This window comes from Gorilla gorilla, chromosome 11, assembly GCF_029281585.2.
Source record: "Gorilla gorilla gorilla isolate KB3781 chromosome 11, NHGRI_mGorGor1-v2.1_pri, whole genome shotgun sequence".
In the NCBI taxonomy this organism is placed as follows: domain Eukaryota; kingdom Metazoa; phylum Chordata; class Mammalia; order Primates; family Hominidae; genus Gorilla; species Gorilla gorilla.
In genome coordinates, this window is record NC_073235.2 from 37,427,651 (window position 1) to 37,454,318 (window position 26,668).

Sequence of the window (26,668 nt, forward strand, 5' to 3'; positions counted from 1 at the left end):
CCAATTGTTCATTGCTGGTGTATAGGAAAACAACTGACTTTTGTATTCAACCTTATATCCTAAAATTTTACAGAAGTTTTATTTCTTCCTTCCCAATATGTATATACTTTTAATTTACTTTTCTTGTTAGCTAGAACATCCAGTACCACGTTGAAAAGACTGGTGAGAGGGGACATGCTTGCCTTGTGTCAGACTTTAGGTGGAAAGAATGTAGTTTCTCACAATAGAAACAATCTATTGTTAGCTGCAGAATTTTTGTAGATGCTCTTTATCAAGTTGAGGAAGTTCTCCTTTATTCCCAGTTTGCTGAGTTTTTATCATGAATGGATGTTGAGGATGGGCACTTCTTTTGTGTGTGTGTGTGACAGGATCTCACTCTGTCACCCAGGCTGGGGTGCAACCTCACCTCTCAGGTTGAAGCGATACTCCCAAGGAGCTAGGACTACAGACGCCACCACATCCACCTAATTTTTTAAAAAACTTTTGTAGAGATGGGGTCTCATTATGTTGCCCAGGCTGGTCTAGAACACTTTGGCCTCCCAAAGTGCTGGGATTACGGCCGGGAAACACTGCACCTGGCCAAGGGTTTGCACTTTTAAAATGTTGCTTTAAATCAATCTATCCCAGAAATTGTAAGCAACATAAAACGTAAAGCAAGGGAAGTGAGTATGAAATAGCAACTGTTACAAAAACTGCCTACTATAATCAATATTCTTGTGCAATGCAGTATGCTGAGCGTGGGAGCCCCAAAACAATCACTTGCCTCCATGGTCTTTGGCAAATAGATATTAATTTATTTTTTATTTTTGAGACAAGGTTTTGCACTATCGCCCAAGCTGGGGTGCAGCAGCGAGATCTAGCTCACCGCAGCCTCCACCTCCTGGGCTCAAGCCATCCTCCCACTTCAGCCTCGGGAGTAGCTGGGACTACAGGCGCGCCACCAAGCCTAGCTAATTTTTGTATTTTTGGTAGAGACGGGGTATCGCCATGTTGCCCTTGCCCTCGAACTCCTGACCTCAAGTGATCGGCACACTGGACCTCCCCAAGCGCTGAGATTACAGGCGTGAGCCACCGTGCCCAGCTTCCAAATAGTTAAGACTTTAAACTTAGAAACCCTATTCACAACACAAACTCCGAGTGAAGCTCGGTGGCATTTTCTTACAGGAAGAAATACAGGAGTTAATCAACAGGTGTGTGGGATGTTCCCACATCAAATCCCAAAGATAAAATTTTAACTCAGTTCCTCTTGCACTATCTGATTCTCCCCAACCTTGTCTCGCAGAAACCACAGCGCAGCCTGAAAACACGCCCCGTCTAGATTCAACACCTCATTTAGAAATTCAATTTCTCGTTGCTAGTTGGATAGCGTTTGCCAAGTAATTTGAAAAAATAAAAATAAACCAGGTGGTCTGGGATTTAAACAAGATAATGTAGGGTGAAAAAAGCACTCAGGCGCGGACAGCCATGGAGCGTGACTTCCTGTGCACTCTTTCCCCGCCAGCTCCACGCCAGAGCCGCACGCTAGGCGGAGACTGTTGGTGGCCGAGGCCGGAGTCGCACGCCTATGAGACTGCGCGGACCCGCCCGAAAGGAAAATGGAAGTAGTGGCATGAGGCTGCGACAGTGAAGGGTATTTTTCTCTTTTTAAAGGGCCGCTAGACCTCCCGTCTAAAGGAAGCGCCCGACGAGCCTCCGAAGTACACGCCCAGGCCCCCATAGCGCAGCCGCCCGACCGCCTCCCTCCACACCGGCCAGAGTCCACCCTCTCCCACTTTCCCCTCCCCTCCCCGCCCCTTCCCTCCCCACCCCTTTCCCGCCCCTTCCCTCCCCACCCCTTCGCCCCGCCAACCCTAGACCCGGCATGCGCTGCGCCGACCTTTTCCTTCCGAGCCGACCCCCCCAACCTTCGGCGCCTCCCAATGACAAGCGGCGCGGAGCATTGTGGTCCCGTGCGCAAGAGCGAAGCCGAGGGCAGAAAAAGAAAGCGAAAGACTAGGGCGAGTCGGTAGAGCGGGCCCCGCGCATGCGCAAGGACGGAGGCGGTGGTGAAAAAGGGTGGTGCGTGGTCTACGGCGAGCGGAGTGGGGCGGGGTCGCGCGCCTTGGCGGGGAGTCCGCGAGCCAGGAGGGGCGGGGGGTGAATGAAGGAGCGGGCGGAGGAGGAAGTGTCATGGCGTCGGGCCGTGGAGCTTCTTCTCGCTGGTTCTTTACCCGGGAACAGCTGGAGAACACGCCGAGCCGCCGCTGCGGAGTGGAGGCGGATAAAGAGCTCTCGTGCCGCCAGCAGGCGGCCAACCTCATCCAGGAGATGGGACAGCGTCTCAATGTGTATCCTTTTCTGTTCTCCGCCGCTCACGCCCTGTTTCCCTTGCCCGGTCGCTGGGCCTGGTGCCCCGCGAACATGGCGCCGCCGGCCTCGGCCTTCGCTGGGCCTCGGCGCCGCGGTCAGGGAAGTAATGTTCCGGCTCGGGCAGTCGCGAGGGGCCAGCAGAGGAGGGGAGGAGGAGATAGGACCCCAGGAATGCGGGCCAGGAGCCTGCGTTGTGTAATCTGTTTGGGGCAGCGCGTGGTGGTGGCGGCGGGGGTTGGGAGTGTGGCTCAGGCGAAAGAGGAATTTTAGGGATTATTGCAGAAAAGGGGCGGCTCCTTGGACTTGTCCCTGACCCCGAAGGGTTTGAGAGGTAGGAGGGTTAGCGATGCTGAAAGGCCTAAGTGTTTGCCGCAGCCTTTCCCGGCTCTCGTCGCCGGCTTGATGGCGGCTCTCTTCTACCTTGGGAGCGCACTGGAGGTCTTTATGTTCTTGGCGTGGTTTTGTATGGGTGTGTGCGCGCGCGTTTCAACTGTTTCATTTTGAGTTTAGTCAGTCGTAGCCATTGATAAATAGTTCCAGGGCCCTCAGCGCTGTTAGAGTGAAAAGATCAGCAGTTCTTATTCCCATTTATTTGGCGTCAAGCCTATTCTCTTCCTGCCGCCCCACCCCCCCGCGGGCGTTTATTTCTTTATTTCCAGTTTGGGGTTTGGATTTGAATGGGAGGTATTGGAAAAGAACCTGGGAATTTTCCATCAAAATTGTTTTGGGAATGAGATCTTGCTTTTGTCAGATGTTTCCTAAATATTACGTTCCAGCTCTCAGCTTACAATAAACACTGCGATTGTTTATATGCACAGGTTTTATATGCACCATTCTTTCACCAAATTCAACAAAAATGTAAGTATTAGTTTCTTGTCTGTTTTTGCTGTCCGCAAATTTGAGGGTAAATCGATACGCAGAAAAAAATGTTGGTCATTGCGTTGTTGGATTTAGTGTTCTGAATTAACGGTAAACGTATATCACGTGATAAATATTTTGCTTCAAATGCGGGGTTTTTGTGTTTTTAAAATTGATGATGAATTAAACTGCAAGGCACTGTTAAGCTCTGCCAGGCCTTTTAAGCTAAAAAAGAAAAACATTTATTTCTTTACAGAGTTATTACATAGGTTTTCTTCATTTAAATTCCGTACTTAACATTTGAATAATTTCAGTAGTGATGTACAGTGCAATTGGGCAAGCCTGGTCGTTCTGTGATACATCTTAATTATGTTGGACTCATTGTTTAAAAGACTCATTGTTTAATTTAATTGAGATTAAGTTAATTATGACATTCTTTTGAAAGAGCTATTTAGTAGAAATAATTCATTTTTTCATTTGCTAACCTAGTAATTTCTTAAGATGTCAACGTTTCTGTTTATCACGTTAGCATCAATTGTCTCCTAAAATTTTGGGTGATTCAAACGTCCACTCTTGCTTCAGATATAGTACGTCAGGAGTATGTTTATGTATTATTAGTAAAATTTACGCCTGAATATTAATGTATATAACCTGTAAACCTTGACAAATAGAGTAATGGCATTTTGTTGAAATGTTATTTCATTTATGAAAGATACGAGTTTGGTGTATGTTGAGTAACACGCATACTGTGTTGTGTGTGTTAAAGAAAATTGCATATTGTTTAGAAATGTTTAACTCTGCTTTAATTCTATCTTTGTTACTTTTTATCATAGTTATTTTTAGAATATTATTCTGAAAGGTATGTGTAGAAAAATGGACCAAAGAAGACTTTCTGCTATTTGTGGATAGTCATTAGGACTTATTTGCTGAGAAAACAATCCTAGGAAAGATCCTCAGAATATTATTTTTGAAATGGAAGGAAAGGCTTCATGGTTTAGATTGAGTCCTACCTTAATCTCTTCGGATCCTATTTCATTTATCAGTTTGGCATACAGGTTTATCTTGGACCACATGTATTTTAATATACATTTTGATCTCTTGAAGACTTTTTCTATTTCTTTTTTAAATCTGCATAATTCTTGCTCTGTTGCTTCTAGTTTCCTAGTTATTTCTTGTGCATAATATTTAGGTCAGTGATAGTGTTATGGAAGAGAAAGGAAGCCATTGGTGATAACATTTAGATTAAGGGAATTCAATTTTTATGTAAATTGTCTCCAAAGGCAGTAGTGAACTGATGAATGTTAATATAAATGTGGCGTTCCTTACGTAACCCTGGATAATAATGGTAGAAATTACAAATCAAAATAGTTCTGACTATTCTTTATATGGCTACAGATGTCCCATTTGCCGAATCAGGCATACTTTTGTACTTCCAATAAATGATCTAGCCACAAGTCTTCGCTTCGTTTATTTATTAATTTTTTTTTATTTTTTTGAGACAGAGTCTCACTCTGTCACCCAAGCTGGAGTACAGTGGCGCTGTCACAGCTCACCACAACCTCTGCCTCCCTGGTTCAAGCTATTCACCTGCCTCAGCCTCCTGAGTAGCTGGGACTACAGGTGTGTGCCACCACTCCCGGCTAATTTTTGTATTTTTAGTGGAGAGGGGGTTTCATCATGTTGGCCAGGCAGGTCTTGAGCTCCTGACCTCAGGTGATCCGTCCGCCTCGGCCTCCCCGAGTGCTGGGATTACAGGCACGAACCACCGTGCCCGGCCATCTTCACTTCTTTGTTTTGAGCCCTCCTTATAATTTGTCTTTATGGCCTGGTTGGCGTGCTTTACAACAAATACCCTGCTTAAAGCCAGAATTCACAACTTTAGATTGTCATTTGCATTCTAGGTTTCACTATTTTACTTAAATGTTTTCCTTCAATAAAAAGGCCAAGGTATTAATTTTTTATTACCTTCTTTAATGTCTTATTGTGTATGAAGGTAAACTTCAGCATTTTTACGTAGAGTCAGTAATAATTGAAATCTGTTCATTTCTGTTTTGAGAAATATTATTATACCCTTCATATCTGTTGTCTTTTTTTACCTTTGCTATTATAATATCAAAAGTGGTTTTTATATTTGTGTCAGTGCACTTGCATCAATTGCACCGCCTCACTTTTATCTTTCTTCCCCCCTGTTCTTTTAGGGCAAAGGGGGTGGTCTGAAATTTAATTTGAGTCGCTTTTAAATTTGTATTATTCCACATCAGTGGGAAATTTTTTTCTATATACTGAAATGTCATGGTAAACTTTAAAAAGCATGAATCTTCACCAGAGTAAACTGAACACCGTTCAGCAAATTAAACCCTATGAAATAACAAGCTTAAACAAGTTAAGATGCTGGTGACAAACTATATCTAGTCTTATAGTAAATATTAATAACATCCATTAACTGTGTGAAAATATTTTTAAATGTTCAGGTGACTTAATTGTATTTTCCCACATTGACATATTAAAAGTTTTGAAACCCCCAAAAGTAATGTGCTGCTGTATTCATATTTAAGAATAAAATCAGCATCAGCATGTTTTGATGACCCAGAAATGGTCTCTTATCATTGAGTTCTTTTGTCAGTTACTCAGAGTTGAATAGCTGTCAGCAGTAAATGACTTTTATATGTAGCCTAATTAGATAAATCTACACTTTGTTCACTAGATGCAATGAGGTTCATGTAATTGGAATTAATAAAGAATGGCCTTGCTGGATCAAGCTCAAAAATAAATTTAGTAAAGTGTAAAAGCCCTGGAGCCAAAAGTGATGCCAAGGTATATACTAAGGGAAAGCACCCACCCCCCAAGTCACACTTAAGTAGATATTGACCCAGCTTCTCTTACAAACTCCTAATTTGGTCTTTTGTGATGCATTTTTTTTCTTATACCAGTTCCAGGTCTCTTAAGATTAGGTTGTAAAGAGCACACCCTTTTCTAAGTATTTTTGTTGGTCATGGTCTGTTCTCATAGCACATCTCCAATTTATTTGATCTTTTCCATCTTCTCTTAGTTCCATTGCCTCTTTCTTGAGCTCTAGCAAGCAGAACTCCATGTATAAGATGCAAGATTTAAAGCTATTGTAGGGCCTGGCATGGTAGCTAATGCCTGTAATCCCGGCACTTTGGGATGCTGAAGTGGGCGGATCCCTTGAGGTCAGGAGTTCAAGACCAGCCTGGCCAATATGATGAAACCCCATCTCTACTAAAAATATAAAAATTAGCTGGGTGTGGTGGCACTTGCCTGTAATCCCAGCTACTGGGGAGGCTGAGGCAGGAGAATCACTTGAACCTGAGAGGTGGAGGTTGCAGTGAGCCGAGATCACATCACTGCACTCCAACCTGGGCAACAGAGTGAGACTCCGTCTCAAAAAACAATAATAATAATAATAATAAAAATAAATAAATTTTGCTTTTTCTCCTGTTCATTTCAATTCATTGTTATACTCTGGTCGTGTTTTACAGGAGTCAAATCAGCATGTGTTTCATTGTGAAGTCTAAGCAGGTGTTTATAGCTTACTTCTCTTTCTGCCTTTTAGTTTAATAAAGCAATAATTAATCCAACAATAATCTTATGCCCAAGATCCATTAGCATTACTTGGAAATACTGCAGTGCTGTCCAGTAGAACTTTCTGCATAGCGCAAGTTTTGTGTATCTGTGCTCTTCAATGTAGTAGGTACTAACCTGTAAATTTGAGACGATTAGCCTAGATGATTTTTAAATTCCTTTTAAACTATAAATTACCTGGTTGAAATTTTATTAAGATCTCACTATGCCAGGCACTTTATATTTGTCTTGTTTTCTCAGGTAAAGTATTCTCCTAAGGAAGCAGACACAGTTACCAAGTGACTTGTCCGAAATTAAAACTATTATGTGGCTGGGATTTGAACCCAAGTCCTTTGCTTAATCCCAAACTGTAGTTCTCACTTTTTCCTGTTCTAGTATATTTCAGAAGTAGAGCACAGTAGCAATTTATGCCAGTGATTTGTAAGATTTATAAAGTAAACAATGAAAAAACCTCAGATTTTTATTTGCCCGCCTCATTGCACTAAATCCAATGAGGTCCTCTTTATAAGTCCCAAATTCCTCTTTTTCAACTATACATCAGTGTTAGCGTTTATGCATTGTGTATCACTGTTTTTCCTTAGGGTGCTTTCTCTTTGCTTTCATGTGACTGTGCTCTGTCAGGTTTTAAGACTCAGCTGAAGTTGCTACTCTTTCATAAAGCATTCCCCAGATAACTCTCTTTTCCATTTGTGAATTTATCTCTCTGATCTTACCTTTGAATCTTATTCACATCCAGTTGTATTCCATCTATTTGGGAGTTTATAGTGCTATAGTATAACTACATGTATGAGATGAGTGTTTTCTTTTTAACTGTAAAATATATAAAACCACCAAACAAATGTATAGTGGATTATTATAAAACAACCTTGTAATCACCAACCAAGTCAAGAAATAGAACTTTGCCAGCTACCCCGGAATGTCTCCATGTGCTCAACTCAGTGTCGACCCCCTCCCTCCAAAAGTAACCAGTATTCTTTTTTATTTTTTTGAGATGGGAGTCTGGTCTTGTTGCCCAGGCTGGAGTGCAGTGGTGCAATCTCGGCTCACTGCAACCTCCGCCTCCTGAGTTCAAGTGAATCTCCTGCCTTAGCCTCCTGGGTAGCTGGGATTACAGGCGTGCGCCACCATGCCCGGCTAATTTTTGTATTTTTAGTAGAGACGGGTTTTCACCATGTTGGTCAGGCTGGTCTCAAACTCCTGACCTCGTGATTACCCCCACCTCGACCTCCCAAAGTGCTGGGATTACAGGCGTTAGCCACCTCGCCCGGCCCCAGTATTCTTACTCTAATCACTGTCTTTATAGTTTTAGCACCCAACTCTCCATTCCCAAATACCATAGACCTTGCTCATTATTAAAAATTTGGTAAGTCTTTGAAGTCTCTCAGTATGTATGTTTCCCCTCCATCTTTTTATGTCACCTAAGTTGTAGCTGTTGAAGGACCCTAGAGTGTGTGGCCTGTAGAGTTTCCAACTGTCTGAATTTTGCTGATTGTATACTCATGGTGCAGTTTACTGTGTTCCTTTGTTCTTGCATTCCTGGAAGAATTGATGATTAGATCCAGAAACTTAATCAGACTCCTGTTAGATCCCTTAGGCAAGACTATAGATGGTGTTAATGTTCTTTGGTCAGAAGGTCTAAAGTCTGGTTGTCTCTCTTTGTAGTGTTAGTGGCTGCTGATATTCAATGCCTGGGTCCTTTCATTCATTGGTGATACTCTAATTCTGTCATTTCTTTCTTACAAATTGGTATTTTTGTATTGGAATTCTTGATTCATCTCCTATATGGACACCCAGTGGTACATATCATATAGGATAATTACTGGATTTTTGCCCTTTTTGTGATATAATTCACATACTGTACATTTCACCCATTGAAAGTATGATTCCGTGGGGTTTGTGGGGGTTTTTTATAATATTCACAGAGGTGTGCATCAGTTTTTAGAAGTCTTCACTAAACCAAAAAGAAACCCCCAACCCCGCAGTCATTTCTCCCTATTCTTCCCCCAGCCTATTAATAGACATTTCATTAATGGAATCATACAGTATGTTGTCCTTTGTGACTGACTTCTTTCACTTACCGTGTTTTCAAGGCTCATCTATGTTGTTGTATTTATCAGTAGGTTGTTTACTTTTCTTGCTGTACTACCCATTATTCCACTGTATGGCTAGACCACATTTTATATATATGTTCATCAGTTGGTGGATATTTGGATTGTTAGCCACTTTTTGTCTAATATGAATAGTGCTGTTAAGAACATTTGTGTACAAGTTTTTGTGTAGACTTGTGTTTTTGATTTCTCTTGGGCTTATACCCAGGAGTAGAATTGCTGGATCATATGGTAACTCTAGATTCCAATAATATTGGAAACATGGATAGCTGCCTTTTTTTTTTTTTTCTTTTTTGAGACTAAGTCTCCCTCTGACACCCGGGCTGGAGTGCAGTGGCACAATCATGGCGCACTGCAGCCTCAACCTCCTGGGTTCAAGTGATTTCCCCCACCTTAGCCTCCCAAGTAGCTGGAAATACAGGCACGTGCCACCACACAGTTAATTTTTTTAATTTTTTGTAGAGACAGGGGTCTCACCGTGTTGCCCAGGCCGTTCTTAAACCCCTGGACTCAAGCAGTTCTCCTGCCTCAGCCTCCCAACACTCAGCCTAAAGCAGCTCTTTCCAGTGTGATTTGTCACTTTAAGCACCACTCTTCTAGTCTTTTCTTACAGTCTTTGTGTGAACTGAATACTCTTCGGTTACTCATTTTTGTGAGATATTAGCTTTCCTGAACTTTAAAAAGGTGATGTACCTTCAGAGTGCTTTAATAATTTCACAGAGCTCCCTTTTCTGTTATTTTGTATAATGTTCAGAAGTGTAGCAGCTTACTTTCTGGGAGTTTCTGGCCCTCTTCCCCTCCACATTTTTAGTTTCTCTTTTCCCTTCTTCCTATCTTGCTGATTGTGCTTTTCCTCCCAATGGTTTCTCTTCAAACTGGAGTCTTGGAAGAGAAGCTTGGAAGATCAATTTCAAAAGTTCGTAGAAGTTAGCTTCGGTCTTTTAATCCTTACTGTAGGTCTCTTGCATCCATCTACTTATTGGACTGGCAAAACTCCCAGTGCTAGCTGCTGTTCTCACATTGGCCTGCCATGATTTCCAGTAAATGTCTTTTGGCTCTTTGAGGTTCTTCTTATATCAAGTCCAGCACATGCCCCATTCCTTTGCATCTTGTTGCACTGTGCTGTGTATGTTGACATAGTAGCCTGTTTTTTCCTCATTCATATGTGTTAGGAATTCCCTAGGAATGGCTTGTCATGTGATTTGGTTGTAGCTATCCATGGGGTTTTGGTTTTGCTACCTTGTTGCTCTGTTTTTCTGTGGGGATTTAAGTATCCTCTCTGCAGCCATCAACTCAGAATTCTTCAGGTAAATCACTAAAAGTTTACCTTCATTCTGAAGATGATACACTCATTTCCAGTGGGACCACAATAGGCTGTCATTTAAATGTACTTATAGGTACTTCTGGAAATACGAAGTTGATTTTTTAAAAAGAATAAATCACTTGAAGTTTCTGTTAAATAAGGAAGCTGTGGGAGAGTTCATTTATTAGTAGGCATTACAAAGAATATATGATATTCTTGATTGATTTTCTCAAATTAATGCTGAAAGCTACTCTAGAACTTCCCCAGAAAGCTTTAAATGTTATTTTGAAACATGCTGCTCTTATCTGCCTAATTACAGGGATACTGACTTCAGTGACTCTGTATTATTATAGAAGTCTTATGAAGTATTCCTGAAGCGGCTTAAAATTTTTTTTGCAAAATTAAATGATTGTGAAATAACTCATACCTTTTCTCTGCACACACAGATACATGTATATTTTAGCCTTGGTAATTTATATGCTTCTCTGTGGTCCTAGCTCATCCTTTTTGTTGAGTCATCGCATGGCAGGAGTGCAAGAGAGTGAACCCAGTCCTGCAAGATCCAAGGCCCTTTCAAACCATAACAAATTCTAAACTTAGGTGTATAGAGTAGAATAGGTTAATATATTAACAAATGTGCATTGAGTGTTTGCACTGGCCGAGGCATACAAATGTCTCAGTATAAAATCAGACAGATTTTATATAGTTTATAAACTGATTTTCAAGGCCATTTCAGAATAGGAGTTTTGTTTTTAGTATTAATAGCTAAAATTGGTTAAGGTAATTTTTTAAGTGAAAATCCAATTAGGTAACTGCATTTTATTATAAACATACATATACATTCTAGGGAGTACATATTTACACATGTTCTAGGGATTAGGGGAAATGATGGAATCTCCTTACCACTCTACATTTTCTGGTGTTAACCTAATATTTTACCCTTAAATAAGCTAAGGCTCTGATTGTTAGTGACATATTACAAACTCTTTATATGGCTATATATAAGGAAATACATGTAACGTGAATTTTTCTCTAAATTATTTGGAGCTGATACAGAAAAGAAATGGATGAGAACTGTAGAAGTTCACGTATTTGTTGTTAAAAGTTAAAAGTGAAGTTAAGGCTTGTGCTTAGTGACAATATGCAGTTCAAGCAATTCTCCTGCCTCAGCCTCTCAAGTAGCTGGGATTATAGGCATGTGCCACCACACCTGGCTAATTTTAGTAGAGACGGGGTTTCACCATATTGGTGAAGCTAGTCTTGAACTCCTGACCTCAGGTAATCCACCTGCCTTGGCCTCCCACAGTGCTGGGATTACAGCATGAGCCACCATGCCTGGCCTCACATTGTATTTCTTTTTTTTTTTTTTTTCTGAGACGGAGTTTCACTCTTGTTGCCCAGGCTGGAGTGCAATGGCGCGATCTCGGCTCACCACCGCCTCCGCTTCCCAGGTTCAAGCAATTCTCCTGCCTCAGCCTCCCAAGTAGCTGGGATTACAGGCATGCACCAACACTCCCGGCTAATTTTGTATTTTTAGTAGAGCCGTTTTCTCCATGTTGGTCAGGCTGGTCTAGAACTCCCGACCTCAGGTGATCCGCCCGCCTCAGCCTCCCAAAGTACTGGGATTACAGGCATGAGCCACCATGCCCAGCCTATGTTTCTATTTGACAGTGATGGTGTGGGCTATAGTCATTTGTATCCACCAGCAAATAGAATTACTGTTGGCCATTCACACTATAGTAATTCCTTCCAAAGGCAAATGTGCACTTTCACACTAATCTTAAACTGAGGGTTCATTTAGAAGTTGAAAAAAAAAAATGGGAAAGATGTTTCTTCTGTGGCCAAAAATCGGAAGATAATGAAACTTTATATAGTTCCATGCTTAAAAAGAAATACCTGAGAGGGCAGGAAGAGAAAATTCTGAGGGTTTGGGGGTAATCTTTAAATGATGCAAGGATTCAGAGAGGATACCAGGTATTTCCACACCCCCACCCCAAGGTAGATATTTCAGTTACTTTGTGTTGCTATAGCTCCGTGATTGGGGTTTTGAATGCCTAGTGTGAGTAACTGAGTTGATATGGTTCACTTTATGTAGACTTAAATATCTGTTAAAATTATTTTTGTTACCCAAACAAGCAAATTAATAATTTTATGAAATAATTGCTTTTTAAAAAATAATTTAATTGCATAATGTAAATGCCAAAAAGTTATTTGCTGTTTAAGAAATTGATATTCTCAAAACAAAACCTGATTCTACTTTTAAATTAACAAATGTGTGATAAAGTTACACATGGTTAAGATGCATATTGTTTATTAGTATTTGTTACGTTATGATTAGGCTTTCGGTTTCCTTGAAATTTCTTTTGTTAGTGCATGCACACTACATCTATGGAGATCTGGCCAGGCATGGTGGCTCACACCTGTAATCCCAGCACTTTGGGAGACAGAGGTGGGAGGATTGAACCCAGGAGTTCAAGACCAGCCTGGGCAACTTGGCGAGACCCTGTCTCTACAAAAATTAATTAAAAAAAAAAATTAGCCCGGCATCTTGGTGTGCGCCTGTAGTCCCAGCTACTTGGGAGGCTGAGGCAGGAAAATCGCTTGAGCCCAGGAGGTTGAGGCTGCAGTGAGCCACGTTCACGCCACTGCACTCCAGCCTAGGTGACAGAGCAAGACCCTGTCTCAAAAACAGAGAGAGAGAGAAAGAGAACTAATAAATAGATGCCTTTTTTTTTTTTTTTTTTTTTTTTTTTTTGAGACGGAATCTTGCTGTGTTACCCAGGCTGGAGTGCAGTGGTGCAATCTCAGCTCGCTCCAGCCTCCACCTCCTGGGTTCAAGTGATTCTCCTGCCTCAGCCTCCCTGAGTAGCTGGGATTACAGGCATGCACCACCATGCCTGGCTAATTTTTGTATTTTTAGTAATGACAGGGTTTTACCATGTTCGCCAGGCTGGTCTCGAACTCCTGACTTCAAGTGATCCACCTGGCTTGGCCTCCCAAAGTGCTGGGATTACAGGCATGAGCCACCCCGCCTGGCCTAAATAGATGTCTTTAACGTTAGCTCTTTAAAAAAAAAGAGAGAGAGAGAGATACAATTCATATACTGTAAAATCCACCTATTTAGAATGCATAATTCAGTGGCTCACACGGAGTTGTACAGCTATCACCACAATCTAAGTTTAGAATATTTTTATCATCCCAAAAAGAAACCTGGTTCCTGTTAGCAGCAGTTCACCAGTCCCACTCCCCTTCCCAACCCTGGGCAACCCCTAAATTATTTTCTGTCTCCATAGATTTGCCCATTCTGGACATTTCATATAAATGGAATCATGTATATATGGTCTTTCATGAAGCATGTTTTCAAGGTCCGTTCATGGTGTAGAATGTGTTAGTACTTCATTCCTTTTTATTGCAGAGTAATTAATATTCTATTCGTCATGTGGCTTTACCTCTTTTTATTTATCCATTTATCAGCTGATGGACATTTGGGTTGATTACACTTAACAGCCATTCCACTGGCTATTATGAATAATGCTGCTATGAACATTCATGTACAAGTTTTTATGTGAACGTATGTTTTCATTTCTTACGGGTGAGAGTTACATGAGAGTGGAATTGCTGGATTGGTATGGTAACTTTAGACTCCAATAATCTTTTTGGATAGCTTTTAAAAAACATTTTGAGGAACTGCCAAACTGTTTTCCAAAGTAGCCATACCATTTTGTGTTCTCAAAATGTGTGAGGGTTCCAATATCATCACATTTCTCGTCTTTTTTTTATTGTAGCCATCCTAACAGTGTGAAATGATATCCCCTATTCTATGCATTGTCCTTTTTATGTTGTTGGTGGTATTTGCAGCACAAGCATCCAGTTTATTAATATTTTTCTTCTGTAACTTGTGTTCTTGATAGCATATCTAAGAAACCTTTACCTAAACTAGAGTCATAAAGATTTATTTGTCTTTTCTTCCAAGAGTTTTATAGATTTAGCTCTTACATTTAGGTCTGTGATTCCTTTAGAGTTAGTTTTTATGTATGATGTAAATAAGGATTTGAATTTTTTTTTTTTTTTTTTTTTTGAGACATCTCGCTTTGTCCCTCAGGCTGGAGTGCAGTGGTGCCATCTGGGCTCACTGTATGCTCCACCTCCTAAGTTCATGCCATTCTCCTGTCTCAGCCTCCCAAGTAGCTGGGACTACAGGTGCCTGCCGCCACGCCTGGCTGATTTTTTGTATTTTTAGTAGAGACGGGGTTTCACCGTGTTAGCCAGGATGGTCTCGATCTCCTGACCTCGTGATTTGCCTGCCTTGGCCTCCCAAAGTGCTGGGATTACAGGCATAAGCCACCATGCCCGGCTCTTTTTTTTTTTTTTTTTTTTTTGGTATTTGAATATACAGTTGTCCCAGCACCATTTGCTGAAAAGAGTTCTTTCTCCCACTGAATTTTCTTGGGATTGTTAGTGAAAATCAATGGATCATAAATGTAAGCATTTATTTCTGGACTCTGGATTCTATTCCATCCCCTTATGTAGACCACATAGTCTTGATTACTGTAGCTTTGTAATAACTTTTGAATTTAGGAAATATGAGTCTTCCAACTTTGTCCTTTTTCAAGATTGTTTTGGCTATTCTTAGTCCCTTGTATTTCCATGTGAATTTTAGGATCAAGCTCATCAGTTTCTACAAAAGAAGCTGGGATTTTTATAGGGATTACATTGAATCTGTAGATAAATTTGGGGAGTACTGCCATCTTCGTGATAATCTGTTCGAAGGAAAGTGGCCTTTTGTAACATTTATGTAGTATATTTGAATTCCTGTGCAATGTTAATGTTCTTGTTTCACGATACAAGTCATTTTTTGTCCTTTTGGTTTTTTAAGAGAAGGGATCTCACTCTGTTGCTCAGGCTAGCCTGAAACCCATGGACTCAAGCAGTCCTCCCACCTCAGCCTCCCAGGTAGCTGGGACTTAGAGTGGTATTTTTTAGGATTTATTGTAGGCTGTTAGGAGCTGTGTCTATATAAGAGAGAGTAGATAGAGCCTTAACTATGAAATACTAAGTATACTTTATAAGTTGGTTTTTTTCATTTTTTCTTTTTTGTTTTTTTGAGACAGTCTCACTCTGTCACCCAGCCTGGAGTGCAGTGGTGCTCGCTGCAACCTCCACCTCCCAGGTTCAAGCGATTCCCCTGCCTCAGCCTCCCAAGTGGCTAGGATTACAGGTGTGTGCCACCATACCTGGCTAATTTTTTTGTATTTTAGTAGAGACGGGGTTTCACCATGTTAATCTTGAACTCCTGACCTGTTGGTCTCAAGCTCCTGACCTCAGGTGATCCGCCCGTCTCGGCGTCCCGAAGTGCTGGGATTACAGGCATGAGCCACCACGCTCGGCTGATATTTTTTCTTTTTTAGAAACATTCATAATGCTCAGGTACTCCCCACTAAATAATTTTTTAAATGCCGGTTATGTTAACCATTTTCAGTATATTGTTTAAGTATAATGTAGTTACTCTATGGAAGTCAAGCCTTATTCTCTTAATCAGTACTGCTTTTCAGCAATATTGAATACTGATATTTTGGGGCCATTATTAACCCAGCTTTCTTTTAAATGTAATTAGGTATCTTAACATCCAGCTTGAAGATTTTTTTTAATTTTTTAATATAAATTTTCTTTCATGTCAGTCTTTCACTCACATAATTATTTGAGTAAGAAAACAACTAAAATGCCACACTGGGTTAATAACATTTTCTGCAGTTCCTTAGTGCTGGTGTTTCTAGTGCAGCAAAATTAAGGATTTAAACCACTTTTTAACAATGTGCTGGAATTTTGGTTTGATAGGCTCACACTTGGCAAATGCCAATTAACAAATGGGCATTTTGACTTATTCCGCTTCCTTCTTTGTCAGCTTGTTACCTCTCTTGTCTTTCCTCTACTTTCCTTTTCTTATTCTAAGACCTTCTTTCTATAAGCCTGTAGTAAGGTTATACAACTATCCCTTCTCCTGAACTATTGCCTTAGCAAGAAAGTTCCAATTTCTGAGCTGTAATAGTCTGACTAGAGCTTGCTGAATATTTATTAATGAAGTCCGTTTCAAGGCACTGAAAATAGTTATCCTAGTGTTAGTCAGGGATTGGATAGGGGGGTGTTTAGGGCAATGGGAGGAATGGCATCACTAGCCTATAGAACCTAAAGATGAAACACAAGAACAGGTTAGAATGAACCTGTTGGTAATAGTAAGTGAAAAGCAAACTTGGAATCCTTTTCTTTGCTTCTGTTGGGGTTTTCCTGGATTGGGAGGTTTAATGTTGAAGAGTAATCAGATAGCTTTGGCCAGTTCTTAAATACAAATGCACCCACAAAGTGTTTGCACAGGATTAATTATTAATATTAAGAGAATAAGGACTAGAATGATTCATTGAAACTGAATACAGCCATCTTGGGTGACTTAGAAATTACCCAGACTTTTTGTTAACTCAGCCTGACCTTGCCTCTGCTATCAAGGTTGAAGCCAGCAGTGGAGAGTGAAGAATATCAGCAGTAAGGGTATCAGGAGCAGAGAGGGGAGACAGCAGCCAGGAGTGGGCAGGAGGAGAAAAAATGGAGAAGGAAGGGAGTCAGATCAAGAAGTAGGAATGGAAACAAAAAGGAATAAAAAAGAGAAGGAGTGAAAGGAATACAGATGTAAATCACTGAAGTAATGTCAAGTATCATAAATTCAGTGTTTGGATATGCTTGCTTAGACTGTAGCAGGACCCTCCAAGAATTAAGTTTACCTGTGAAAGGAAGAAGGTGAGCAAGAGAGAAGGGAGTTTTAAAAATACACTTGTTAAATTGTTTTTTAAATTTAAAATCAACATTAACATGCACAATTTTAAAATTTTTTCAACATAATAATAATATTTGAGTCATATTACTAGGGAGCACTATTCTAAGTCCTGTGTATATTGGTTCATTTAATCCTCACACAACTTTACAAGCAGGTACTATTAATATTTCTCCCATTTTACAGATGCAGAAACTGAGCCACAAAGAGAATAAGTAAATTGTCTAAGCTAGTCAGATCACAGAGCCAAGATTCCACTTGAGGCAGCGTGGCTATAGCTGGCTCTGTCATCTCTACCTCCCGGTCTTCATGATTTGTATGGTATATTTCTATAGATATTTGTCTCGTTTTGAGAATGTTACATTTCCTTGAAATAGTTATATATCTGCTAGAGTAACAAACTCATGACACTATTCAGAGTTCAAACAATTCTAAACGCTATTCGCATCAACTTCCTTTTACTTTTTTCCCTTTAATTTGAGAACGTTTATTAAACTAGGTCCAAAATACAAAAATAAATAGTGCATGGTCCCTGTCCTCAGTGAACTGAATCTCAGTTTGTAATTGTTTGATTACTTGAACCAAACCAGCTGTACTTCTCCAATACTAGTGTGAATTATTTGGCTTGAACCAAGCTTGCATGTGCCAGTGAATGTTTGTTGGCTTCAAAAGTATGCTCACCTTTAAAAGCTATGGACCAACTAGTAATATTTCTGTTACCCAAAACATGTGGAATTCTTTTAAGCCTCACAACAAAATCACCTTCCATACAAAAAGCAGTAGTACCTAGTTTGATCACCTTCCTTAATCATCCTTGAAATTAAAGCCTCACATGGATACTCACAAAATATTTATCTAAAAAGGTGTTTTGTTTTGTTTTTACAGCCTTGATGGAGGAAAATATTTGCAGGTTATAGAGAAGGAAATGTGAATGGAATTAGTGGATTTCACCAGGAACTTTGGAAGAGTGTTGGGAATTAGTGTTTAGCTGGAAAGTATTTCTTGATCAGTGTCTTTCAGGCAAGTAAGAGAAATTCTGGATCATCTGACAGGAAGGAAGTTGAAGTACTAAATTCGGTCTAATTTGACTTTTGACCTGAGCCTCTATTGCTTCACTCTGACTAATAGTTTTAGCATTTGAAGGCTTGATTAGTCATTCCCCTGTTAGACATGAATAATGACAATAAATGAGAGATTGTGGGAAACTGAGAGTGTCTTCATTTTCTTGAATGTCTTATGTAGGCATCAGCTCTCAGATTTTTATAGTGGCATTTGGAATACTTTGAATTTAATATTAGTGCCACTATATATTATACATATCTCATTCATTCAACAAATTGAACAACAGCCACAGAGTGCTAAATCCTAGGAACAGAAATAAAGAACTCTGTTCTGTGTTCCAGCTACTTCCAGACTAAATTACTCTTTTGAGCATTCTCAATTTTTCGAATCCTTTCCTTGTTGTAATTTTAGAAGGAAGAAATAAGTTGAAAGTGCAAATTAAAATTATTCACTCGTTTTAAGGTAACGTTATTTCTAGTTCTTGGGAGCCAAACTCTATTTTACATCTGTTTTAAAGATTTACCAGAAGGAAAACTTCTTGAAGTCATTTTTACTTCATTTACACATCTGCAAATGCAGTTGGACTAGAAAGGTCCTTTTCAGATCCTAATTCCAGTGATTAAGTTTCATATTACATTTTAAAAGATCTCATACCGAAAGGATCCACTGTCTCTCTATCAGAAACTTTCTTCACCTCCAGTTTGGCATTGTTTCTGTACGGTAATTGTTGACGCCCCCCACAAGACATAGTGAGGCTCAAATGTTCATCTCTTGAAAAATGGGTACTCAAATCTTGACATTTAGAAATTGTCTTCCCATGGGAAATTTCTTGAATGTAATCTTAAAACATTATTTGAGTTTATTTTATGCCTATTTTCTAAGTCCGCAGTTACTTGACTTATTAACTTTTGGGGTACATATTCAAACTTCATGTTTCTCTGTCTTAGTATCTTTGTAGTGCTTGTGTTCTTATATTTCTGTCCCAAGGACCTAATTTACTAAGCTAAAAAAAAAAATTGCTAATTTCTGGATCTCTGATTGGCAAAGTTTCTACTATATTGGTTTATATTACATGCTTATACCCTGGTGGTGTAGCTGCTTTCATTATTGCTATAGTTAAGTAATACAGATAATTAAGTAACAGTTTTATGTTCAGAATCCTCCTTATTTTGCCCTCTAGGTGGTTTTTCTGTTCCTTCAACAAGATAGTGAAGGTATCTTCACTATCTTGTGTGGTAGTTATAGCCACACAATGAATCATTGCTTGATTTTTTAAAAGAGTATTAGAAAATGGTGACTCTGTGCTTAGAAAAGGAGTATAGTGGGTATACTTGATCCACTTTTCATTTTTTTTTTTTTCAGGTATAACATCATATTTTTGCTTATTTTCTTCTTTGCCTCCACAATTTGCAAATTAAGATTATTTAAACTTTCTCTTTAGCATTTTTAGTATGTTCAGTCAACTTACTTAGTATGTCTTTTCCTTTTCCCCTTTGTTCTATGTGCAAAACGAGTAAAACAGATTTATAGATTAGTTCTATTTAATGGATAACTTTACTAAAACTATTACATCAATCTTGTCATAGCCCAACTCACAGTTATACTATTAATATTGCATTCCTTCCTTGCACACCTCCCCCCTTAAAAAATAGAGGGTTTGGGCTGGGTACAGTGGCTTATGCCTGTAATCCCAGCACTTTGGGAGGCCGAGGCAGATGGATCACCTGAGCTCAAGAGTTCGAGACCAGCCTGGCCAACATGGTGAAACCCTGTCTTTACTAAAAATACAAAAATTAGCTAGTGTGGTGGTGCATGCCTATAATCCCACCTTCTCAGGGAGGCTGAGGCAGGAGAATCGCTTGAACCTGGGAGGTGGAGCTTTCAGTGAGCCGAGATCACGCCACTGCACTCCAGCCTGGGCAACAGGAGCGAAACTCCACCTCAAAAAAAAAAAACAGAAAAGAAAAGAAAATAGAGGGTTTTTTGATATGTATTTGTTTTTAAATGACCAGAGTTTTATCTTTTCTGCAGATAATATCATCTACTGCATTATTTTTGGCTGCAAAAGTGGAAGAACAGGCTCGAAAACTTGAACATGTTATCAAAGTAGCACATGCTTGTCTTCATCCTCTAGAGCCACTGCTGGATACTAAATGTGATGTATGTAAATACTGGGTTTTTTATTTTTCTTTGTAAATTTGAAACTTTTTCATAATGTAGGCCTAACAAAAATACACAGCTCAATTAGTGTTGCGTTCCAAATGCTGCTTATTTTATTACCTCTTAGGAATGCAATGCCAGGAAGCAGTCTGGCAGAAAAACATATAATGTATGTTCATGAATTTGGATGTCATTCTGAATTATAGAAGGCTTTGATTCCAGATGCTTTGTTGATTCAAAGATACTTTTGTTTCATATTTTGTTGTTCAGAGTTATGATGTATGTAGAGGGTAAGTCCTATCACCTCCACTGGAAGCTGTATTTGAGACCAGAATATAAATGACTCCTGAAATTGTCAACAGATGAAGGAACAGAAAATCTTCTGAATTTACCCCTAGATGAGTAGTCTTTTTAAAGTATTGTTCCTTTTTTAATGCATGTACTACTACTTATCTCTCTGATACATGAAGCTGCATTTTATTATGCTTTCATGAGCAGCATTTTTTTAGTATTTTTATTTTCCTAGAGTAATGTTCCTTTCCAGACAACTTTATCATCAACATTGTAATAGACCTTATTTGAAAGAACTGTTTTAAATTTTTCTGACGTCTTAAGATGGAAGTTAGAATTATGGCCCTTTACAAATTTTCGGCCAGGCACAGTGGCTCATGCCTGTAATCCCAGCACTTTGGGAGGCCGAGGCAGGCGGATCACCTGAGGTCGGGAGTTTGAGACCAGCCTGACCATATGGAGAAACCCCATCTCTACTAAAAATACAAAATTAGCCAGGCATGGTGGCACATGCCTGTGATCCCAGCTACTTGGGAGGCTGAGGCAGGAGAATCGCTTGAACCCAGGAGGCAGAGGTTGCGGTGAGCCGAGATCGTGCCATTGCACTCCAGCCTAGGCAACAAGAGTGAAACACCGTCTCAAAAAAAAAAAAAAATTTTTTTTCTGGCATCCTGAGTTACTTAATCAGGAACCTTTACCCATTGAATGACTAACAGATTATATTAATTCAAAGTCCAGATTAATTTAAGCTTCGATGGAACTATATCTGATTTTATTAATGGCAAGTTTTATCATAGATGTTGGCTTTAAGGGAGTAAACTGTTAATGTAGCCATTAAATAATAGGTTGTCATTATTTAAAGATAATTCCTACAGTTTATATTAACTGTACAAATTCAGAACTATTTCTTGGGGTACTGTTTAAATAATAGAAATTGACTGTTTTAAAAATCAGCTCAATGACCTTTCAAAGTAGAGCATAAATAAAATGAAAGGTACTTTTACTCTCTGGCTTTAGAAATATGTCCTTACAAAAATGAATATAGGTATATTCATATCAGTAATATAGTATTTCCTTATCACTTTGGTCAATTGTCATGATTTCAGAATAGGACAGCAGTAAATTTTTCATATCCTTTATTTCCAGAGTAATTGTAATAGAGGGATAATTTCTTGAAATTGAGTAAGGAGGTTCTCTGGTATTTATGTCCCCATGGGTATGAGATACATTATTTTGGTATGTTTGGTCTTTTCTAAGATGGCAGGGAAGTTAATTCTAAAATTAACTCAGTGACTTACTGTGACTTTTGAGGAATTACCACATGAAATGTCCTAGAGTGAGTTTGTAAGCCAGGTTTGGGTTAAAGGCAGGTTTGAGTTGGATGTTTTTAATTGACTTGGTGCTTCCTGTCTTTAATATCTCTTGAAGCACCAGTGCCTAGGTTGTTTCACTTTACAGACTGTGCACATCTCCTTATTTCAATTAACTTACCCTCTTTCTTATTGGTTAGGTTTTTGTTTTCTGGTGTTTGTTTCCTGTTATAGAAAGTAATTCAGTTTAGGCTTGCCACAGAATACAGGCTTTCTCTGTCACCCTCAGTTTATTTTCTCCATATTTTCAAACTACTGTGGTTCTTTTGTAATCAACCTGTAATTCTCACAAGATGTAACAGTCATGCAGTCTAGTAATGTTATCTTTATTTTAATCAATTTGATAATATTTTTATCTGACAGGCTTACCTTCAACAGACTCAAGAACTGGTTATACTTGAAACCATAATGCTACAAACTCTAGGTACGTACTTATATCAGATAATGGCTTTTTGTGTGTATTTCACTAAAGCATTCTAAATAAGCGAAAAGATTTCTGAAATAATTGTATTATTGAAGAAAGTTATTTTAAAACAGGTTTTAGACAGAATAAGGTTGCCTGGTTATAAGGAAATTACTTTTCTAGAATTTAATTTCATTTGGCATAATTAAATTGAGTGGTAAACGTACCCTTCAGTATGATTTCTTAGGTTTTCAGGTAGTTGAAGTACTGTGCTTCACTCTGGATTTGCACTGGAGAGTAAAATGGTCCTTTAGGGTTGTTTTATATGATTATGATGTATACAAACCTACACAGCAATCCTTATTCTCCTCGAGCTTCCAGTCAGTATTTTATGAGTATATCGCCTTTTTTATTTTATTTATTTATTTATTTATTTTTAAGACAGAGCCTCGCTCTGTCGCCCAGGCTGGAGTACAGTGGTGCCATCTCGGCTCACTGCAACCTCTGCCTCCTGGGTTCAAGCAATTCTCCTGCCTCAGCCTCCCGAGTAGCTGGGACTGCAGGTGCATACTGCCACACCTGGTTATTTTTTTGTAATTTAGTAGAGACGGGGTTTCACCGTGTTGCCCAGGCTGGACACGAACTCCTGAGCTCAGGGAATCTGCCCACTTTGGCCTTCCAAAGTGCTGGGATTACAGGTGTGCGTCACCACACCCGGCCTATCACATGATTTTTAATGTGACATAGTAATTATTTAAATGTTGGTCATCCTTCTCTAAAAGTTATATCTTTGTATGCAAGTTCTTTTACTGTCACCATTCACCTTACTCAATTTACTGAAATTGAGGCCTAAGAAAGTGATGGCTTATCTAAAGTCATATGTTAGTTCTGGAAGAACCTACTAGGATGTGGTAGGAAGAACATGGGCTTTGGGGAGATCCGAGTTAAAATCTGTAGACCTCTGACTTGCTTTGTAAACTTGGGCAAAAGTTCCTTTACCTGTTGTACCTCCATTCTGTGGAGGTGGAATAGTATCTGAGTCATATCGTGAATTTGTCATTTTTTTAATTTCATTACTCCATTCCCAGATGTTGAATAGAAGTGTGATAAATCAGTCACAACTTCCCATTGTGACAGACTCTTCATTACAAAACTAGTTTGTGTGAAATACATGCGCAGTTGACCCTCAAACAGCACGGGTTTGAACTCCATGGGTCTACATGGATTTTTTTCAATAAATAATATTGGAAAATTGGAAATTTGCAACAATTTGAAAAAACTTGTAGGTGAGCTGTAGCCTAGAAATATTGAAAAAATTAAGAAAAAACTGGATATGTCATGAATGCATAAACTATATATATTAGTCTATTTTATCATTTACTGCCATAAAATATACATAAATCTATTTTTAGAAGATAAAAATTTAAAAACTTAGGCACACAAACAGACCATATGTGGCTCTATTCGCAGTTAAGAGAAAATGTAAATAAACAAATGTAAAGGTACATAAAATTAACTTTAATAATACATAACTGTACTGCTGTGATAATTTTGTAGCCACCTCCTGTTGCTATTGCAGTGAGCTCACATGTTATGAGTATCCACTTAAAATGCTGTGTGACACTTGTCATCTCTGAACAGTTTGTCTCTCCAGTAAATTACATATTGCGGTAAAAGAGGTTCTGGCATATTTTTACCATATTTAGTGCGATACTGGAAACTTGGATTAATACCATGGGACCCATACAAAGTGCCTCTAGTGATGCCAGAAGTGCCCCCAAGAAGCAGATAAAAGTTGTGATGTTACAAAAAAAAGTTGAATTGTTTGATATGTACTGTAGATTGAGGTCTGTAGCTACAGTTGCCCACCATTTCAAGATAAATTAATCCAGTGTAAGGTTCAGTGTGAAAGAAGAAAAAGACATTTGTGAAGTCATCGCTGCAGCTATACCAGCGGGCACAAAAACCTTGCACTTTATCTCATATTGAAAATGCAGCTTTTATGTGAATGCAGGATTGCTGTAAGAAAGGCACACCTATGGACTCTAATATGATTGGCGAGAAGCTTAAAGCAAAGGGGAGATGAAGGATCTAAAGCCAGAGAATTTAATGCCAGCGAAAGACAGAAATTATGGTGTATTTCTGTAAAGTTACACCAGGTGTTGCCTGCCTCTCCTGCCTCCTCTTTTGTGTCTTCCAACCTGAGGCAGTAAGACCAACCCCTCTTCTTCCTCAGCCTACTCTATATGAAGACCTTTATGATGATCCACTTCCACTTAATACTAGTAAATACATTTTCTCTTCCTTATGATTTTCTTAATAGTTTTTTTAGCTTACTGTGTTGTAAAAATACAGTATATGATACATATACAAAATATGTGTTGATTAACTGTTTATGTTACCAGTAAGGCTTCAGCGGTAAGCAGGTTCTGATCAACGATAGTTAAGTCTTAGGGGAGTACTTGGATTTTCGACTGCATGGGGATCGGCACCCCTAGGCCCTGCGTTGTTCAGAGGTCAACTGTAAATTATTTGAAGTTTCTATAAAATAAAAAGATAACAAAAAAGTGAGGGTCTTATTTCTTCCAAATCCAATGACTTAGCATGTTATTGTTTTACTATACAAAATTATATAAATTTCATTTAAGTAAAAAATAGAAAATGAAAAATTATAAATCATTATAAAATAGTTGTTATATAAAATCGTAATGTAATATCCATATTGTTTATGACATATTCTTAGGCACAGAGAATGAAAAGTGTTATTTTAAGGGGAACATTAGAATTTAGAAGATATGCCTCTATGGCTTTAAAGTATTCTGCATATTTAATTACAGTAGAACTATATATAGACCACACAACAACTTTATAAATCTAGATTACCCATTTGTTAGGATTTTATTTACTTACTGCTTCTGAAGACAACCAAATGTGATCTTCACTTTTAATAAAAACAGAAACCCTGCCACACCTAAGGGTTGATTGCACATTGATAGCTTGTAAACATTTCATCTTTGGTATTAGAAACAGTAGTTTAAGCAGTCATGAGACCTCTATGGTTTGTCATATGATTTTAATTATTAATGAAGTATGGTTATAAGGTAACTGGTTGAAACCCTTTGATCTAGAGTGCCGTATCATTTAAAAGCTCGTTTCTACCACTGTGGCCCAACAGTTATGTTTATGAAAACTGCACTTTTCATGTCTTCTGAAAGAAAGCTTTGGAATATTAAGAAAGATATTACGTAGTTGAATTCCGTCCTTAAATTGTGGGACCAGCTTAACAGTTGTATTTGCCAGGAATTTAATTTGTTTTTAAGATAATCCCAAATCATTTATAATTCAGAATTTTGAATAAATTTACCCTTGGTCTTTTAACTTTATTTTCATAATTGAGACATTGTATTCGAAAAATTATATCTTGTCATTGGAAAAGTAATGAGAATGTCAGTGATGAGAAACTTTAACTTTGGATTTTTCTTAATAATGAAGAATATATTATACGTTTATGGCATTTCTCAGGCAAGTACTGTAGTGGTAAATGATTGGAAAAAAAAGTGCTTATCATTTCAGGTTTTGAGATCACCATTGAACACCCACACACAGATGTGGTGAAATGTACCCAGTTAGTAAGAGGTAGGTGATCCTTGAAACTTTTAAGATAAGTATTAATGCTTTTTATTATCTGTAATTGATTTGGGTGCTATTTTGTTTTTCTAGCCTTTTGTTAGGTTTCATTAAAATTAGGGAGAAATGTCATTTTTTAAGCATTACTTGTTAGTGTTCTACATCTACTTCTATTTGTGATTCTACCTGGTATGTTAGCTTCCTTTAAACATAGTTAAGAATCTCATTTCACTAAAACTCCGGAGGGCTTCCAAGTATTAGGACTCTGTCCATCCCTCATTGAGCTTTGCTAGTCCCGTTTCAGTCAGGTGTGGGCCAATAGTGCATAGGTTCAGAAAATAATATTAATTTTGGGTTTGTGTCAAACTTTGACTTTTTGAAAAGTGATAACAGTTGAAGAATTTTGAGGCCAACCTCAGACCTTTCAGATAAAAATTGCCTTTGTTAAAAGATTTGTCAGTACGGTGGCTCCCACCTGTAATCCCAGCACTCTGGGAGACCAGGGCAGGCCGATTGCTTGAGCTCAGGAGTTCGAGACCAGCCTGGGCAACATGGTGAAACCCCATCTCTACAAAAAACACAAAAATTAGCTGGTTGTGGTGGTACACACATGTAGTCTCAACTGTTCAGGAGGCCAAGGTGGGAGGATGGCTTGAGCCCAGTAGTTGGAGGTTGCGGTGAGCCCAGATCATGCCCCTGCACTCTACCTTGGGC

The 26,668-nt window shown here is 38.9% G+C and overlaps 1 protein-coding gene and 1 long non-coding RNA gene across 7 annotated transcripts in view; one reads left to right on the forward strand and one right to left on the reverse strand.

Annotated features, from left to right (window-relative positions):
* The window catches only part of LOC115933740 (uncharacterized), a 53,132-nt gene extending 51,167 nt beyond the window's left edge, over positions 1–1,965 (reverse strand). The window contains exon 1 of the long non-coding RNA XR_008677874.2: positions 1,877–1,965. This is a non-coding gene — a long non-coding RNA (uncharacterized lncRNA). The remainder of the gene's footprint in view (positions 1–1,876) is intronic.
* CCNT2 (cyclin T2) overlaps positions 1,929–26,668 on the forward strand; it is a 38,784-nt gene continuing 14,044 nt past the window's right edge. For 2 of the 6 annotated variants that reach the window (XM_055380791.1, XM_063694779.1), the window contains exons 1-2: positions 22,287–22,348; positions 25,901–25,963. Coding sequence is in view for 2 of the 6 variants with exons in the window: in XM_019022607.4 (XP_018878152.1) it covers positions 2,170–2,327; positions 3,126–3,207; positions 20,135–20,263; positions 22,288–22,348; positions 25,901–25,963 (493 nt within the window). In the remaining 4 variants the exon portion in view is untranslated. Of the gene's footprint in view, positions 2,328–3,125; positions 3,208–20,134; positions 20,264–22,286; positions 22,349–25,900; positions 25,964–26,668 lie in introns of those variants that run through there. The other 4 variants (XM_019022607.4, XM_004032584.5, XR_010129561.1 and 1 more) reach the window with 4 other exon arrangements.